The following is a 20,100-nucleotide window of genomic DNA, read 5'->3' on the forward strand; positions in this document are numbered from 1 at the left end:
AAACGGTCGGCGACTGTACATCGATGGTGCCTACTGTTTGCAAACATGGTTAGGCCTATATGCTATAGCTGTGATGGAAAGCATGTGAGGGAGAGTCACAAAGAAGGAGGCCTTCATGCGCGGCACTTTCTCTCGCGTGTAAAATGTGTGTTCCCAAATCGGAGCAGGTCCGGCTCGGCGCAGGCCTGGCGCAATACCTGCCATCATGTAGCAGGATTTTCTTCACGGCGCAGTTTAGTGTATTTGGTACAGCACTTCCATTCACTGCACAAAATTGTTACTCTGTGCAGGCGCAGATGACGAGACGTGCAATCAACGCGATCCTGAGCCTCCCTCAGTATAATGGCACCATCTAGCTCAGGTGCCTGCAAATGCAACCTTTCACACACTGCAAATTTTACATCAAAATTTTATGGACAGCCATCGGATCTTTTTTGAAAAGATACAGAATGAACTTTAGACATTGTCTGTACATATGCGCTGTGTGTAAATGCTCATTTTTCATTCATTTTTTCATTATCTTTAGCATCACGAAAATGAAAGATGGCAGGCAGCAACATGGCAGAATCTTTGCAGCTGCCACTTCTCTTGCGTACCATTACCCCCAGAGTCAGTGTACAGTATGGACCTCTGATAGCGCAAGTCACCGGAGTCGCAAATATCCACACAATAAGTGGTACTGCACTATAACCAGGTCAACATTGTTAATGCCTGCAACATGCGCAAGACATGTAGACCAAGCAGCCGTGTGTATTCAAGAATTGAAGCCTGCGACTGGGATGCTTGCATCCATTTACTTTTACGAACGCTGCAAGGTTAATATCCGAGAACCTGCAGTCTTCACACAAAGCATTTTAGACCCTCTCGTTTATTTGAAATTATCCCCGGCACCAACTCCACAGAACTGATGTAGAATGCGACTGAAATTTCAGATGCTGTACAATGTCTAGTTCAATTTCTGAGACTGATCTGCGGTGTTGAAATCCTGGTGACTGCGAACCAAGTTGCCGCCACGCGGGCATTGCCCGTTCCATCTGTGCCCTAATTTTTGTTGTCTAAGTAGTTTCTGCACTTTGCAAGTGCTGTACAACCACTGGGACGAGTTTCATTGACTCGGCACGAAACCGAAACTTTCGTCGGCCACTCCCAACAAGGCACGCCGTAGCCAGCGGCAGTGCCAAACAATATGCTGTCGTGGGAAGCTTGCCCTCGATACATCGGTAACCGTAGGGAATGGGGCATGCAATCACGTGCACGGGCTGAACTGACAGCAGTACCAACTACTACAAATGGCGGAAATTCACATAAAGCCTAAAAGCTCTGAGCTAAATTTGCGGAACTCAAACGACGCATGCAGTCGCCGCCTGTACTTGCGCACTTCGACGAGTACGGCGATACAGAAATCGATACTGACGCCAGTAGCCTAGGCCTCGGTGCCGTTCAAGTCCAGAAAAGAAACGGAGTCGAACAGGTGATAGCTTACGCTAGCCGGTCGCTGTCAAAAGCGGAAGGCAACTATTCTACGACAGAAAAGGAATGCCTCGCCATCGTTTGGGCTACAGCTAAATTTCGCCCTTATCTTTATGGCAGGCCATTCAAAGTTGTCAGTGACCATCACGCGTTGTGTTGGCTAGCGAATATAAACGATCCTTCAGGACGACTGGCGCGGTGGAGCCTCAGACTACAAGAATACGACATCACTGTAACCTACAAGTCCGGAAGAAAACACTCCGATGCCGATTGCCTATCACGCGCACCCATCGACCCGCCGCCGCAAGATGACGAGAATGACGACGCCTTCCTTGGAATTATAAGCGCGGAAGACTTTGCTGAACAGCAACGGGCAGACCCGGAGCTAAAATGCCTCGTCGAATATTTGGAAGGGCACACCGACGTTGTCCCCAGGGTCCTAAAAATTTTTTTCTTATTTTTGGGTGAATCTTTATTAATAAACTCCACTGTCTGGGGTAATTTTTCGTGCTGATTTCAGATCTGTAATTAGATTTTTGATAGCTGTAGCAGTTCAAAAAATATTGAGGTCTGAAGTCAAATTAACTGCAAACTCGTTACGGAGTTTTTTGATGATTCCGTCTTGCTAAACCAAAAACTAAATGCATGACACCATTTCTAAAGACCTATTGTAGGGGGTGATGCTATATTTATTGATTTGGTAGCATTTTGCGGACAAGAAAACAATCTTGCATTTATTATGAAAATCTTTTCTTAATTAGCACCGATTACTACACCTAAATGTAATTTTCATGACAGTGCAAGAGTAATAAAAATAGCATCACCCCCAGATCATTTCAACACGAATAAAATGATACCACCCTTGTCATTTTTGGGCAAAAACAACCCAGAAAAAACACCTGTAAGGTGTTACAGTGTGCAAAAACATTGAACTGAGATAAACGCATTTGAAGTTTCAAACAAATGTAGCTTTTGCTGAAGTGAATCTACAGCAATACAAATGGCACCATTTTGAAGCTCTATGTTTTGTAAGGATGGCCATACTGAATGTGTGACTACACACTCTCAAAATAATAGCACACTGGCCACCGAACTAGCACAAGAAACCTTATTAGACACCATGCTCTACAAAGAGCATGGTGCCTGGGTTTCAAACCGAAGTGTAGAACTCTGTGTGAGCATGAATATAGCTCCAGTGTTGTACATGCAGGCTGCCCGATTGATAGCAGTCTTCATTACAATCAGTGAGGCATTTTTTTTATTTGGTAGAATTGGCCATGGTAGAATTCCATGGATTACTTGGAAGGCTACTTAAACTCAGAGCCTTCATGGAATCAAGGCTCTGAGAGTAAGTAGCCTTCCAAGTCATCTTCACCTGACAGTGGCTGTGGAACTTAGGATCAGAGAGCCAGTGATAGATATGTAGCTGCTAGGTGCTTTCCAGAATTTTACTTTTGTATGATGCCTCGATCACTTCTGCAGCCATGTGTGTGCCAGCGCAAGGGGCCTAGTGCTCAGAGCTCATGATGAGGTTCTCTTTATGAAGGGGTGGTATGATAGATATTGTTACGAGCTATCGTGACAATATGATAATAGAGTGAACGCGCAATGGTGCTTGGTTGCGAGTCCGAAGTGCCGATGTGCGAAATGCATAGCCGCAGATACAAGGAGTCGACCCTCGATGCGCTTATTCGCGCAGTCCGAGGTGCCGACGCGCGATATGCCTAGCCGCGGGCTCGAGGAGTCGACACTCTATGCGCTTATTCGCGCAGTCGGAGGCGCCGATGCACAAAATGATTAGGTGACAGTTCGATAAGTCCGTGCGCAACGTGCATGATCGCCGAGTCGGAGACTCCCTATGCGCGAAATGTTTAGCCGCATTTCCGAGGATTGCGTGCGCGATACGAATTTGTGACAAATTCGAAACACCGAGTGCTGAAAGGCTTAGCCGCATGTCCGAGGATTCCGCGCGTGAATCTGGGTCGCGAAGTTCGCGTCGCCGATGCTTGGAATGCTTAGCTGCGAGTCTGAAACGTCCACAAGCGTAGGGATCGGCCACACGACTGCAATGTCCGCGCAGCGCCCGTTTTGACACGTCGAGATTATGGCGAGTGGAGACGTCAAACTCGCGAGGTGCGAAGAGCCGAGCAGACGACACGAGAGCCGGACCAATGGCGAACTGCGCTGGAGTCACGTGGCGGGCGCGGCCAATCGCAGACTCCGGCACGACTCCGGCAGACGGGGAAATGCGCTTTCCAACGAGACCAAGATGGCGGCGCTCGGTCGCGCCGTTCCGGAGATATTGTGGCGGGAAAAACGCTGTTCTTTCTCGATTTCCGCGAGATTTTTCGCCACCTTGGCTGATAAAACGAATCTTTAGAGCACTTCTAAGTGGTTTACAGTGACGATATTTGGGTATCAGATAGAAAATGGGTTATAGAAACTGAAAATGTGACTTTCAAAAAATCGATTTTTTGGCCATTTTTCGCGATGTAAAACCCGCATCCCCCCTTAAAATGACAGCAGTCAAGGTCGCACGACCGGCACCTGCACTTCAGACGATGTGCATCGCAACGAGGGCACGGAAAGGAAGAACCAAAGCCGCCAAAGAACTGCAATGCGTATGCATCACTAATAAGCACCCAAGCAAAGGCTTCTGTCGCCTGGACAACCTTTGCGCGCCCACATCATGCTGCAATTATTCTTTTTCTTTTGTTCCTTGTTCTCCTCCTCCTCCTCCGCATTGCCCTGGTCGCTCTCCCATCCTGTCGGCTGGTGCAACTCGTTGATAAGTGCACTCACTACCAGGCTTCTGCGTGGGATTTCTGTGAGGAAGCCGCATTTTAACTGGTATTTCGCATTGCGTGACCGCATTATAAACGGTGTGCATATACATGGCATTCTATTTACGTCATAAATGGTCTAGGCTCTAGTGACTACTTCTTTAGCATGCCACCCACAAGCATTACCATCAATATGTGGCATGGCACAGCTAGGCATGGCCTCTGAGATTGTGATCTCGGAGGGTGTGCCTAGCTTCACCAGTGGAAGAGAGGGGCAATAAGATAAGAAAGAAGTGATGCTTGTGCATGGCCACCATGCGCGTGGCGAGAAAGACCTGTTGCTCGTCGGTGTATTCCATGTGGGAATTTTGAAATGCCACGCCGAATGAGTGTGGAAACTGGTGGAAAGTGATATGCTCGCTGCACAACAGTCGGAGACGAATATTCATACGTTTTTCACCGGACCGAGGAAAAAAAATGTAACAGCCGGGAAAACGCAACAGTGAGGAAAGCTCCGAAAATGAATGAAAAAAGTGCAGCTTCAACTATAGACAATTTATTTCCACAGAGTGCGCTTAGAACTTAAAAATGTCTAGAATGGTGGCTTGCCGTTTCTTTCGCTCGCTAGAAATCACCAAAAGTTTCTCAATAACCTGGAAGGCCGCAATGCTGTCAGCGTCGCTGTGAGGTGCGATGTACCTGCGGAGGAGGTCCAGAGCCGCGAAGGCTTTTCCAAAGCTAGGATTTGGCAACTCCCCGGCATCATGCGGCTCTTGCTCCTCCTCATCACCGCGCCACGGCAATGGCAACGGACGAAGGAATATCCGCGGGAAATTTTGCCCTTTTTGGCATAATCATGCTAACTTGCTAACGATTGTTTAGTAGTATTGCTGCGGAGCGCGCGCGTCCGAGCAGCCCGGTTGCGCGCAGCGCGGCGTGGTTTCACGATAAATGTCAACAAGAGAGGAGAGCTGGCCCGATAGGCGGAGCAACGCCATGAGCAACGCCAACTTCCGGCTTCCCTTTAGCTATAGCTTCACAGAGTCACGTCAGGGCCTCTCCTGCGTTTCCTTCCTCCGTGAGTCATTCCGTCCAACAAACCATGCGGTGACCGTAATCACAGTGATGATAGTGAGAGCAATTTTCACGAATGGCCACCTAGTGGCGGCCTCTCGAACTGGCGTGCGGCTTCTTGCAGCCAGTTCCATAGCCAAGCCCGGTCAAAACTCGTCAAAAGCCAAAAATGGCGGTTGGAGCGCGTTGCTTACTTTAGCCCAGGCGGGTTCGGGTTGCGACGCATCATGCGGGAACGTTTTCACAGCTACTACGTAACAGCGGGGTTCCTTATACATTGGATCCTATGGAAGCTATGCCGGGACTGGATGAAAACGACGTAGCGGCCGGGAAAACGCAGCAGTGAGGAACGTAACAGCGGGGTTCCACTGTAGTTCGTTACATCAATTGTTTGACGTAATAGTTCTGCAGAAATATGCAAGGTAGAGAGAAGTAATTAATAAAGGGAAAATGAGACATCCAACCAATTGTAGCAATTGCTACAAAGAAAACCCAGACAGGTTCCTTGAAATAAAGGCCTCGCAGTTGAACAATATTCGTCTTGGTCTGATCCAGGGATTCCCCCCCCCCTTCCTTTATATAAATTGTCAGAACAATCTTGTTTCGTTAGAACAAGGTTTTAAAGATATGGATATCTATGGGGATTTCAAAGGGAATTTCATTTACTTTGTTATATCCAGCCCTCTCGTTATAACTATGTTCAAGTGTATTTGCCCTGTACTAACTTGAAGAAAAGAAATGAGTGCGACAAAGATGCGGACTAAAAAAAGAACATGTACGAAGGACAGGTGCTAGCGCCTGTCAGTCGTACATGTTTTTTTTAGTGTTCATTTCTTTCCTTCAAGTGTGTTAATCCAACTCGCCCACATCAAGCTTCTCCTGTTCTAACACACTCTCATAAATGTACGGGCACCATCTGGGACCTTCGGTCAGGATCGAGTTAACCAAGAAATCAAATATACAGTCGCCGACCGTTTATTCGGACCTCACGGGGACTGCGGAAATGTCTGAATATACAGGTGTCCGAAAAAGCAGATTAAGAAGAAAAAAAAAATGAAATCCTTTATTTCCATGCACTCATTCGGGCTCGGCAGTAGGCTTGAAGAAATCGTGAGTGCGCCGTTGCACGCTGTTCCGTTTACGCGCAATCAGATAAGCCTGAATCTCGGAGAGGGTTGTACGGTTACTATAGGCGGCTGAAAGCACAGTCACTGCTTGTGCACGCTCCGCATGCGACGGCAGCGTAGCACATGGTGCGTCATCTTCCGACTCGGAGTCATCGTCCGGCGGTGCAGCAGAAACCTGACGAATGATCTCGCCGTCGTCAGCACCTGTGAAACTGTCAAATGAGACGGTGTCCGGAATCGCAATGCAACCACTGCGCAGGTCTCGGCAGAACATTTTCCGCGTCAGTAGGGAGCACATCGGAAGGCGACAAATCTTAGGCCTCCCGGCACCCGCTTGCCGGCATTCCCCAGCGCAGTCTGCGCGGGCACTGTCAGCGCCATTAGACACTTGCCGCGATGTTTGACCGAAACCTCGACACAGCACACAAAGCAAACACCACCGTGCCGACACCAGTCGCACAAACGAAAAACGTGGCCTGCTCACAGCGTCGTGCGCGAAAGAAACAAATCAGCTGCTGGATTGTCTTGACATGGCTTACTAAGCTGAAACCGGAACTGCTGTACGGCCACTCTATCGAACCAGGCAGAAACGATGATGATGAGCGGGGATTTCCAGTAGCGCCACTTGGTGGGGCAGCAAGGAGGCTCCGTTCAAAACAAAAATGGCGTTCAGCAAGTCGAACTATGCGCCGGTCAGAGTCGGTGCATGATGCCCTCGATCGAGTTGGCTCAAGGAGTGTCCGAAAAATCAGACTAGAGGCTGCAAGGTGTCCGAACTTTCGGCAGTTGTTATACATTATGGTCTATGGGGAGAACGGCGGTGCCGCGAAGCTGACCGAATAATCGGGCATGTCCGAACTTTTGGAGTCCGGAAAATCGGTCGGCGACTGTAACTGGAGTCGAATTCACAGAATTCTACTGTACTAGGCTGTACAGAAACTGGAAAGGGGCTGTTACATTTGAAGGTTTAACTCAAGTACCAGACGGAAACTACCAACTTCATTTAGGGTAACAGCAACAGCTAAAGAATTTTTTGTTGTTGTTCAATCTCACAGGCAGGAAGAAATAACGAGTTTCACTGAGTAGGTTTTCAGTTTGTTAGCTTCCTATTCAACTTCGCATAAGATTTTGTGAGAGTAGCCTTTGCTCTGACCAGTAGTGCTGCCTCAAGCATTATCGGATGTTACGCTTTCCTGGAACACGCATTCTCTTCCTGTGGTCCCGTAAATATCAATGGAGTTTAACTGTACGACAGCGTGAGGCAAGGAGAGCGCCCTCCAGCCTTTCTCCCCACTGCAGTTGAGGAAAAAAACGAGGCTGGCACACGCACCCAGGTTGCGCTTGCTGTCGAACTCTAACAGCTTGCTGTCGTAGATGGTGCGGATGCGCAGTTGTCGTTTGACAGCTGCAATCAGAGGCGGCCGCTGGAACATGGCGCCTTTCAACTTCTCGCATGCCTGCACGGGAGTACACACACCAAGACACATCATGCCCATGGCACTAAATAGTAGCACAGATGCACACAGGCCGGCACACCGACACTGGTAAATTACCCATGAGAAATTCTGCTAAATTTTAATGATTGATTGTGCCATTACCAGCGACCTATTTTGATCACCGTGAACCATTTGCAACTGTGGAAGAATTGTGCAGTTAAGATTAGCTGTGCAACGAAGTTATTTATTGGCATAAAACAAACATTGTAAGGTCGCTTGATTGTTACAGAATGTTCTGATTTGATCAAATGCTGAAGCCAATTTTACCTTCTCGAATAGCTTACATGGATGGTGTGTGGCATAGATTTGCAACATCAAATTTGCGCTACAAGGAACTACCTGCACAGACTTCCAGCACCACCCAAACGAGACCCTCACTAGGACTGTTTAGAGATGGCAGGGATGGAAGCAGCCAAGGAAGCTTTGGAGCAGCTCTGGGAGCAGCAAATTTTGCACTTTCGAGAAGGTTTGGAGCATGAATTGTCTGTTTTGGAGCAGTAAACGCACGTTTTGGAACAGCTTAGAAAAGGTCAATATGAGTGAAATACAGGCATACAAAGAAAAGCTGTTCCTTATTTGACTTTTCAGAACACTATAAGGTTACGGCAGATCAGTTCTGTGGAAGCCTGCAAGGCGAGCAAAATTCATAACAGGCAGACATTGTCATCCACATGACTGTAGTGTGAAGCTATAAGGAAACCCATACAGATTTCTCAGAGACCACCATAAATTTACATGCTGGATGTGCCAACTAAATGTGGCCTAGAAAATAATAACCGAGGGCTTTCCGTTCATAGGCTTGTGTTGTGCTAGTCAGTGCCTTTCTTTTTTTCTTTGTGAAGAGGCAAATAATATATTTCAATGAATTAACATTTATTACCTACTTATACAGTAAGGTGACAATGCTAACGTGGAATATGTCATGACCGATAACAAAGTATATTTCGGTCTAGGTCTCGTGTGGCCTTTTTTTCAAAAAAGAAAAGAAGAAAGGCCTGCGAACATTTTTTAAAAATGCACATGACAACATAACCCCGCACCAGTAATATAAGTGGTCTCAGACGTAAACGTCACCAGTGCATTGTTTATATTATGTAAATGCAAACCTGGGTCACAGTCTCGTAACAGTTCGGAAAGCAAATCGTTACAAGATCACATTACTTCGCATGTGATAGGGACCAAAGATGTACGGCAAAAACTGCTGATGCGGTGAGAAAAAAGCTCAGCCGCTCGTTCCCAGTACCCCTGTTTGACAAGGTCTGCATAAAGATTGATGGAATTTTCGGTGTGCAGAAGCATTGTCATGGTCCCAGCATTTTTTTCTTTGTTTTTTCTTCTTCAAATGATGGTTTATTAAAACTTTTGGACTCGATCAACTCAAGCCGCGTCGTGAACATTGTTGTTGTGAACACAATTTAGGAGGCTTGTGGTTTCGACAAACGTTTCATTACGGCCACAAGTGGACCGCTAAGGTTGGCTAAAGATGAAACGTTGCATCCTTGGCTTCCGTTGTGCAGCTGCAAAAGCCTGAATCAGTGTGGTGTGACAGGGCAGAAAAGAATGTAGCCTGAATGCAAATTTGAGTGAGGACTGCACCTGCCATTGGATATTTGTGACCAAGAAGCTTCACGAAAGCAAGCAGGTCATTTGTCGGTGTGCCACACTATCATCTAGGTAAGCGGACGTGGTGCATGTGCAAAACAGATTTTGAACGTCACATGCACGGCATTCGCCCATGAATCGATGCAGATGCACCAATAGGGTGTAATATCGAATACTAAGATATATATAATGACACTGATGAGCTACATACTGAGCAGACTGTACGACCTTATTCATTCAGCGCAGCTTTCCTTCCTGATTGCCCCATGAAATGAGCACCAGTTCGAATAATCTTTAGCTGGTCCGCATATACGCAAACGCTTACCGTATTTACACGATTGTAAGTCGACCTCTTATTTAAAATTTGAAAATCTGAAGTGGGGGGGGACCGGGTCGACTTACAATCTAAACCAAAACATGGCACCGAAAAAAAAAAAAAGGCGAGACCAACGGGATATTCTCCATTTATGGAATGTATTACTGTGACAAGTGACGGTATTGTGAAAACTATTGAGCGTTTGCCATCGTTTTCTAGTCCTGGTCCTGACGGTATTTGTACTAAGCTACTAAATATGACAAAGCACAATTCTGCTCTTATACTTACACTATTGTTTCAACAGTCTCTCGACACCACCGAAATTCCAGACAACTGGAAATTGGCACATGTGATACCAATATATAAAACTGGTGACAAATACAAGCTAACAAACTATAGGCCTATATCCCTTACGTCTGTTGTATGCAAACTACTTGAACACGCCTTATCTTCTCAAATCATGCAGTACATGGCTAGCAACCACATTCTATTCGCAAACCAGCATGGTTTTCAATGAGGCTGGTCATGTGAATCCCAGCTTCTTGAACTAACTACAGACATTCACCTTAACCTTCATGAACTTACACAAACTGACGCCATATTTATAGATTTTGCTAAAGCCTTTGACCGTGTGGCTTATAATCGCCTCATATATAACATGAAGCTGATTAAAGTTAACGAAAAAGTAATAAAGTGGGTGAAATAATATTTAAGTAATCGATGACAAACTGTCGTAATTAATAATGTCCATCATTTCAACCTGTTCAGTCCGGTGTGCCTCAAGGTTCCGTCTTGGGACCCACTTTATCTTTAATGTATATAAATGATATTCATCAGGGTATACACTCAGAAATCCAGTTATATGCCGACTGCATTCTGTATCGGCCATTAAAATGCAAGGCTGACTGTGATAAATTACAAAATGAACTGAATAGGATTGAAAGATGGTGCTCAGACTGGCAAATGAGCGTAAATACCTCAAAAACTAAACTTATAAGATTTACTACTTGCAGTGAAATTACGAAACACATACTTTCTTAATGGTGAGGCTCTAGAAACTGCAGAATCATTTAAATATCTAGGTGTTCATCTTTCACTGACTGTGTCTTGGCACAATCATGTGGGTTGTATTGTTTCTGCTGCATGCAGAAACAATACTCATCCCACTCAGACTAGAAGAAACTCATCCCACTGCAGACTAGAAGAAAGATATCTCGGTTAACTTTCTTCCATCAGCTTTTTCATCACCCAACTATCTTCTCTCTGGCACAAAAGGAAATTCCCACGAATTGATCACAAATTTAAGGTCGAACAACCATTTGCACGTACTAAACGTGCGCTGCAAGCTGTAAACATGTGCTGGAAACTGCAGCTTCCAGCACATGTTCGAGCAGCACTCCTGCTTATATTACTACCGTTTAGTACGTACTTCTTCCGAGCTCCGGCCAACTACGGTTTAACGAGGTTTCACTGTATTTTGCTTTTGATATGTCACTGGCGCCTCCTTGAAACCGAAACTAGCAAAGCCTAGTCAATCTGAGAGGCCGGCTGTGCCCAAACAACAGGAAAAGCCAGGCCACTAAGTCATAAAGGCTGCATTTGCAATTCGCGCAATTTGTCATTAAACTTCTGCACATCCAGCGTTTGTTAATTTTGTGGTAAATAGCGACACGGTCCCATGCGACTTCTTCAAGCAGTTGCAAGTGGTGCCAGCTCCACCCTTGATATCTGAGCCAATGAAGGCGGCGAGCGAAGTGCCAGACAACTGTTGCTGCGAAGGATTATGCAATCATAATATGCAATCACTTAGCTACCAGAGCACGGTCAACTTTTGTTATGTTGCCATGGGATGAAGACTGGGTAGATGCACTAACTGCACCTTCGTCTCTGTGGTCGGCACACCGGCCATTATTTGGTGGCAATGCATTCCACTCAATTTTATGACACTCTATATCATCTACCGTTCATGAACAGCTGATCCCACTGATAACACAGGCGGCACATTGCTTTAACCACTGAGTGACGAAGCTTGAAATGGAATTAGAATAAGAAAAGGGCATTACAAAAGTGCGGCCAACTTGCCAACCTGTGGAATAAGGCCACTTATTTTTTTATGAATACAGTATTAGGAACTCCCAATTACTCAGACTAATTGGCATTCGCTGTTGGGCCTGAATCATCGGTCAGTAACTGTAGAGGCTTGCTTGAAGTTTTTGTGCTAACTTTTCGTGATGCCGTAACAGTTGGCCAACCACCTGTTCAGGACATGGTCAATAGTTTAGAAATAAAGAAGGATCACATTTGATTCTAAATAATATTACCCCACTGCACTATAATGTAAGGTGACCAAACCAGATATTAGCCGAGTGAGCTTTATAGAACTTTTTTTGAGCAAATGGGGTCCAAACATGCAAAAGTGCTAGGAAATACATCGCCGAAGAAAACACTTCACCAATCTAAACTAACTTGGTGGGTCTCTTTTAGTGAGATCCCCTGCCAGTCATTTCCATCCGAGAGAGGCACGACCCTCACCTGGGCAACGTGTGCAAACGAAGGGGCGTCCTGATGCAGTTTGAAGATGGCCACGTACTCCTTGCCCGCACTCTGCTGGGACTTGGCAAGTCGTGTGGTCCGTTCGATGCACACAATGAGGCAGCCCGACACTTTGGGGTCCAGTGTCCCACTGTGGCCTGTCTTCTCCACCTGCGCGGATTTGAAAACAGGAGAATTTCCACATTGTTTCACTACAAAAACGAGAGAAAACAGTTTAATTTTTTTAAATGCTCACCTAGCGAAGTGAAGCCATGTCAGAACTTTGTCCCATAGTAGAAGCACACAGAGGTGATCATACATAAGAGCTTACCGATAGGTTTTGAACAAAATCTGATATTCACAAAAGATGGAATCCAACCAGTATGTTTCAACGAGGCATTTACACTGTTCTTTGCTATGAATCATGTGCAAACTGTAAACATGCGTTCACCGAATTTACTAACATTAAGAACATGCTTTGTTCTCTTAAAATGCTCAACACAAAGTTTTTCTAGGAATTTCGTGACCATATGTGTCACTAACAAGCACCTAACCTGAAGTTTAGGTGTTTGTGAATTAAGTCAACAGCTTGTGGTACAACTTTGGTACGGAAACAATTTATATCATGGAAAAAAAAAATATGCGAAAGTTCAATTATGAATGATCGAGATGCATTAGTTAAGGCAATAATAGTGGTAAACGATGTTTTGCTGTACTAAAATTCAGTACATACCAAGCGGTAGTGCACGTAGCAAATAATAAACATGCCTATCCATATTCAGCTCAATTACGAATGATAGAGATGCATTAGTTATGGCAATAAAAGTGGTAAATGACGTTTTACTGTAGTAAAATTCAGTGCATACCAAGTGGTAGTGCTTGTAACACAGAACAAACATACCTATTAATATTCAACTCATATTCCGGTCAATTACAAATAATGGAGATGCATTAGTTAAGGCAATAAAAGTGGTAAATGATATTTTACTCTAGTAAAATTCAGTACTTACCATGTGTGTGCTTGTACCAACACAGAACACGCATACCCATTCATATTTTATGCACTCGTTTTGCTGGTATTATATTTTTAAGAACCCGTTTTCTCAACACAACTGAGAAAAACTATAACTAAGGCTGTCTTTGCACTTCATGCATTAATTTGACACACGGAAACTGGCAGAATCCACACCCGAATGCACAGGATGAGAACTTTAGACCTTTGGCTGGCAGATCAAACATGAGATACTCATGCACATTAACGCTGTGATTATAGCCCTCCACATCTTGGCTAAATTAATGATGAGATGGACAAAATTAAGAAAATTCAGTGTATTTAAGAAACATTGGAAAAGCTTGAGGTACACAAGCTTCAGCGAAATAAGTGCCCGAATATTCCAACACCGACAAAACTGTCCAGTATGGACTAATCAAATTTTATTCCGGAAAATATTTATTACTTTGTATTCCAACGCTGTACTACAGCAACTGATCAATGTTACTAAGATCTGACCAAAATGTTTATGATCCCAAACAAGCACAACAATTATCCTCATGGCAACAATCTGATTCTCCGTAACCAAGAAATTCACATGTACAAAGTTAACAAGAAGGACCAAAGCTGCAGAGCCTTGAAACAGAAAAACAGCTAGCTAACTTTTATCAATCTTCGTAAACATAGCGAGCACAGTTTTTACATGCATTTTGTTATGAATTACAGGCACTGCTAAATGGAAAAAAAAGAGGGAAGGTTGAAGGATGTGCTTCTGCGTTGCAGGAAAATGCAACAAAATGTTTTGCACGTGCACATGATCTGCATACTTTCCTTTAGCATTCTATATTTCCTGACGCTTACAATTTAGCTAGTGTAGAGATGACGAGTGCTTGAATAGTCCCACACGTTTCTCTGCAGTCCTAACTGTCGAGGGGAAGCTCACAGGAGGGGCTTATCAAAAACGAAGTTCTCAGCTTACAGACACGGCTGGCTCAGCCGTCATCACAGTGATACGAGTTCAGCAAATAAAACCACAAAGTAGACTGATACTGCTAGTGGACTTTGACTCCAACATGCATCCCCTCGCAACTTGACACTTGCTGCAGAAAATAAAAGAAGCTGGTGGAAACCAACCAGCTGACCCATTTTGCTCCCCGGTACATATGTAGCTTTGCAAAACTTCGCCTACTCTTGAGTGAAAGTCCCATGTCTTGACTTGACCTAGTCAGGATGGTCAAATGTCCCAACTTTTGATAGTCTTTCTATCGGACGACCATCAATAGACCAGATTTCTTTTTCATAATGCTTATAGGCTACGCTGCGCATTCTTCTCTTAGGCAATCGGCTTTTTGTTGTGGTTCTAGGCTCTAACCATTCATAGTACCTCCATCTGTATTGGTAGCTGTGTTATCTAGGCAACTACACCACCTTTTTTTGCTGTAAATCACAGTAAGGTAGGACTATAAAACGTGTGCTACTTTGTTGCATGCACAGAATTGCGGGTTCTGGCACTAACAGCGTCCATCGTTGCCAGCAGCTCCCCTTCTTCATCCTGACTTTTGTCCACTCGAGAGTTGGCAACCCTAGCTACGTATTGTGGCCACATGCAGTTGACATCACAAATTTACAGGCTGCAGGATCTGAGAAAACAGAGAATTTACAAGCAATTTGTGACAGCAGCCAGTAAAACTGTACAATACAGCATTTTTCACATATACTCGTACTGCCGGGAAATCTAGATATACCAAGCTGCATGCCAATGCTAAGAAAATAGAGTAAATCCTCATCAATTCGACTCTTGTCCTCTGGTCCTGGCAGGTGCAAGGGTTATTTAGTGAGAGCAATCTCTTGTTTCAGGAATGGATACTCTACAATGGATCACATCCATGTCATCAATCAGGTAATCGAGAAATCCACAGAGTACAATCAGCCTCTCTATATGGCTTTCATAGATTACGAAAAGGCATTTCATTCAGTAGAGAACCAGCAGTCATAGAGGCATTATGTAATCAATGAGTACAGAACGCTTACATAAATATCTTGGAAAATATCTGCAGAGGTTCCACAGCTACCTTAATTCTACACAAGAAAAGTAGGAAGATACCTATAAAGAAAGGGGTCAGACAAGGAAATACAATCTCTCCAATGCTATTCACTGCATGCTTGGAAGAAGTATTCAAGCTATTAAACTGGGAAGGCTTAGGAGTAAGGATCGACGGCGAATACCTCTGCAACCTTCGGGTTGCCAATGACGTTCTATTCAGCAACACTGCAGACGAGTAACAACAAATGATTGAGGGCCTTAACAGAGAGAGTGTAAGAGAGGGGTTGAAGATTAATATGCAGAAGACAAAGATAATGATGAATAACTGGGCAAGGGAACAAGAGTTTAGGATCGCCAGTGAGCCTCTAGAGTCTGTGAAGGAGTATGTTTACCTAGGTCAATTAATCACAGGGAACCCTGATCATGAGACGGAAATTCATAGAAGAACAAAATGGGCTGGATTGCATAAGGCCGACACTATCAGCTCCTGACTGGAAGCTTACCATTATCATTGGAAAGGAAGGTGTACAATCAGTGCGTTTTACCGGTGCTGACATATGGGGCAGGGACTTGGAGACTGACAAAGAAGCTTGAGAACAAGTTAAGGACTGTGCAAAGTGCGATGGAGCGAAGAATGCTAGGCATAACGTTGAGAGACAGAAAGAGAGCGGTTTAGATCAGAGAGCAAATGGGTATAGCTGATATTCTAATTGACATTAAGAGAAAAAAAAAATGGAGCTGAGCAGGTCATGTAATGCGCAGGTTAAATAACTGTTGGACCATTAGGGTTAAAGAATGGGTACCAAGAGAAGGGAAGCACAGTAGAGGATGGCAGAAGGCTAGGTGGTGCAATGAAATTAAGAAATTTGCAGGTGCTAGTTGGAATCGGTCGGCGCAGGGCAGGGGCAATTGGAGATAGCAGGGAGAGGCCTTCGTCCTGCAGTGGAGATAAATTTGGCTGATGATGATGATGAAGTTCGTTAATTCGGACAACTCTCGGAGAGAGTGAGTGCGGACTACTGCAAACGTGCAACGTAAAGGAGCAAAAGCGGCGCTAGCGTCCAACTGAAACGAAGCGGGGGAGTCCGCATCAATACAGTCATCAGCGAAAAGCATACGTGAAGGACACAAACACTATTTTGTGCCTTAACAAAGCCTATTTGTGCCTTAATTGCCTTTCTTATTGCATTTACCCCTGCACATAACACTGCATTGGCCGTATGCTTACGAAGGCATACGGCCAATGCTGACCACACGGCCCTAAAGAATTTGATATAATAAGGTTGCTACAGTCAGTTTTGGTTTCACTTCCCAGGAGGACATTAAATCACGATATCACAGCCTGTGGTCAAGTGGGAGCAGGGCATTGCGATATTTTGACACTCGCTTTGGCTCGCTCAATCGTCTCATATAATGCTACTCGCTGTGGGGGCCAATTTATCAACATAGCAGACGACCAAGTGAACCGGAGCAAGTGTGAAAAGGTTTGCAATGTCCTGCTCACATGTGACCACATACCGTGTCATGAAGTCATGACACAGTATCCCCCTGGGAAACGAAAGCGAACCTGGTTGTAGAAAACCTATTATGTTTATTACATTATACGTGGCACTGTGAGGCTTATCATAACATTTTGCTAGGGTTTAGATGTCTAGGAGCTTCATTTAACGCAAGAAATTAATAGTGGAAAATGTAACTTCAGTACTTCTCGAATGGCTATATAAGCACAATCAGTACTGTCAATTGAAGTAGAACGACTGCCATTGTGGTCCTTTGGACTTGCCATACAGACATCACCCAGAAAATGCACGAACTTGTCTGAATATCACATTCGAGCAATTGATGGCAAGCTGAGGCAATTGTAGCCGCTATGCTAAGGGCCCACTACCATGGCAAAATCTGCATTTTAATTTTTCAGCTTATCTTCAGCTGCACTATGGAAGCTGTGAATGGTCTTCCAACATGTACATTCATCTGTACACATTGAGCCACAGGAATATTGCGCCAGCACACAAGCTGAGGAAGACTGGCCACACCTCCTGTGCAGCAGAGCTACCAAAGCAAGTTTTTGTCACAGCAAGTGTTTTTGTCCCCCTAATGCATCCAGATGGCCAAAATCAACTGTGTCACAGCTGTGAGAAAATGCTAAGCAGCAAGACAACGAATCAATACTCGAGATGGCATCCTCGAGTAACGCACCTTGAGTATGCGCTTGACCCAAGCGACCACTTCGTGGGATGATGGGTTGCATGGTTTGTCCAAGTTGATGAAGCCTGATCGTATGTACTCGCGGATCTCTCGCTTGAGCGGGTTGCAGCCATGCGGCATGGGTGTGTAATGGTTGGTCCTCACATTGAGCTTGTCGAAGTTCTGCACAGCAAGACAGACACCACGCGTCAATCAGTTGGCACAGTGTTCACCTAGTCATCGGCATTGGCACCTCTGCCGGTCAAAAATATTCATCAGACAAAATGAGCATTATCAACAGGATGCACTGGTGTAAGCGCCACATGTATCAGAAGCCTACCATAAAAATAAATCCATGGGCCTTATACTTCACCAAGTCACTGCTTCGCCCAGCACTGCTGCTTTTCGTGCATACCGAAACTGACAGGCACAGAGAAGTCGCTTTAAGTACGCACCTGCACTTGGGGTGCCAAAATAAACGCTGCACTGGGCAGAACAATGGGAAATTATGGAGATGCACCTTGAGTAGCAGCGGCCACTGGGATGTGTTGAGGCTCCCGGCCTTGTCTGAGGGTGCGATGAGAAAGTCTCCTTCCGCTTGCAAATCCTGCAAGACAAGCAATAAAATCAAACTTTAAATTTAAGGCCAATGACCTGCGCGCGCCGCCACTTTCTTTTTTATGTCGCCACGCTTACCCCGAGGGCCTTGCGCTTCTTACGCTCCTTCTTGGCCGATTGTAGCACTGCAAAAAGAACACCACTACATGTCACGCAAATCGACCCCACGAGCCCGCATCCACGCAGAGTGTTGCAGCACGTGCGCGTAGCTGGCACAGCAAGCTGCGCGCGGCGCATTTGTGCCGTTGCCAAGCGTTATTGCGCGCCATCAGTGGGATTGACGCCACTTCAAGGAGGCCATGTGAGCGATGCGTCAAAAGCTAAACGTTGGCTTAAAGCAGTTGGCGAGAGTTTCTCTATTCATTTTTTCGACAACTGCCGCTTCATGCAATCCGAGATCTGGTACTAACGGCGAGTTATTACCGTGTGCTTCCTCGATTTCCTCCATGGTAAGGGATGGCGAACACGTGTTTCAAGAAAACATTGGCCGGTGTGTTGTCAACAGCCAACGGACGATGGCGCCTGAAGCGCTGATGTTGCTGCCGATCACATTGCCAAGATTTTTAAGTAATTACAAAAGCTTGAAACAAATACTTATTAACTTTAGCTATTTATTTATGTTTTAGTAGTAATTTATGCTTAATAAAATTACTATAAAAGTTATATTTAATTTATAAGCTATATGCCAAGTTCAGCACGGGCTGCTTAAGCGCCTGGACACTATGGGCGGCAAAAATCCCTCGCGAATACAAAAATGGAAATGGGCGAGAAGAGGCGAAGGGCGATGAATGAATGCCGGGTTCTGCCACGGTGACCTTAGCTCCCACGCATCGAGGCTCGGACTCAGGCCGTCCACTGCTTTGTCGCCGCCGATGTAGCCGGCGTGACCGCCTGGCGAGGTGAGCGCTGCCTCCTCCCGTCGGCCGCACGATGTGCCCGAAATGTGACCTTAGGACGCGTCTCGCTTTATAACGCACACTTAAACAGTCCATTTTGTGACACCGCGAAGTCGCATTACAAGAAGAATCGGGGGACCTTCGTCACGTGTGTAGCCGCACGACTGCCGCCTAAATGCAGGTGCGATGCCTCATACCAAAGGAACGCCTTTCACGAGTCAGTACGCCTCCCTGTCAGCGTTTCTTGCTTTTAATTAGTTTTATCACTGCATATGAAAGATCCTTTAATATACTCGCCGTAGGCTTTCTTCCTTTCTACGTCTAGTCCTTTATTTACAATACCGACACCCTCGCTTCTCAGCTGAGTGTGGTTCTCCTGTTATCTCTTATGGCAACCTGTGAGAGCTGTGGGTAGAGAAAGGCAACAGTCACTCGTGGGCAGCTTTCTTTCTCTACACAAAATGCTGGCAGACCATGCACGCACTGAGTCCATCAATGTCCCTTAGTTTTACACCATCCAGTGTTTGTTGCAGGTGTGCTCGAACAGACTGATCTGCTTGTAACACTGCAGTAGACTGCACAGCAACGGAGCGACTGTGCTGGTGAAGTGCACTCCCGTATTACAGATCGGGAATTGTTGCTGTGAGGTAATATAGTACCACAAAATGGTTACACTTTTTCGCCGTGTCTCGCTGACAAAAGTTCATGAATAAAGCCGCCCGTTCACCCTCATTTCATTCTCATATAATACGCAAGCCCCTCACAACAGCCCATGCAATTGTTACAGCCAGCTATGTGTGTACTTTTCCATTTGCGGTTCAGGGGTGGCGCCAGGATTGTTCTGTAAGAGAGGTGGGTGGGCAGATATCTCTTAATTTCTTTAGAGGGTTCGGGAGGGCACTTCATTACTTGACACTCCATGGTGGTAGAAAGGAGGTATGGGAGGCCGCAAGTAAATATTGGG

General features: G+C 45.4%; 2 protein-coding genes across 3 annotated transcripts in view; one reads left to right on the plus strand and one right to left on the minus strand.

Moving 5' to 3' along the window:
* Positions 1–18,765, minus strand: part of Nop60B (dyskerin pseudouridine synthase 1 Nop60B) — a 74,929-nt gene extending 56,164 nt beyond the window's left edge. The window contains exons 1-6 of the mRNA XM_050186997.2: positions 18,664–18,765; positions 18,319–18,365; positions 18,143–18,229; positions 17,635–17,805; positions 12,401–12,571; positions 7,785–7,911 (exon numbers count right to left, since the gene is read on the minus strand). Coding sequence (XP_050042954.1) covers positions 7,785–7,911; positions 12,401–12,571; positions 17,635–17,805; positions 18,143–18,229; positions 18,319–18,365; positions 18,664–18,688 — 628 coding nt within the window. The 5' untranslated portion in view covers positions 18,689–18,765. The remainder of the gene's footprint in view (positions 1–7,784; positions 7,912–12,400; positions 12,572–17,634; positions 17,806–18,142; positions 18,230–18,318; positions 18,366–18,663) is intronic.
* Positions 18,766–18,970: 205 nt separating this feature from the next.
* The window catches only part of LOC126540207 (calpain-5-like), a 61,299-nt gene continuing 60,169 nt past the window's right edge, over positions 18,971–20,100 (plus strand). The window contains exon 1 of one of the 2 annotated variants that reach the window (XM_055075877.1): positions 18,971–19,139. In XM_055075877.1, coding sequence (XP_054931852.1) covers positions 19,033–19,139 — 107 coding nt within the window. In that variant the 5' untranslated portion in view covers positions 18,971–19,032. The remainder of the gene's footprint in view (positions 19,140–20,100) is intronic. The other variant, XM_050186996.2, reaches the window with a different exon arrangement.

This window comes from Dermacentor andersoni, chromosome 2 (assembly GCF_023375885.2).
Source record: "Dermacentor andersoni chromosome 2, qqDerAnde1_hic_scaffold, whole genome shotgun sequence".
Lineage (NCBI taxonomy): Eukaryota > Metazoa > Arthropoda > Arachnida > Ixodida > Ixodidae > Dermacentor > Dermacentor andersoni.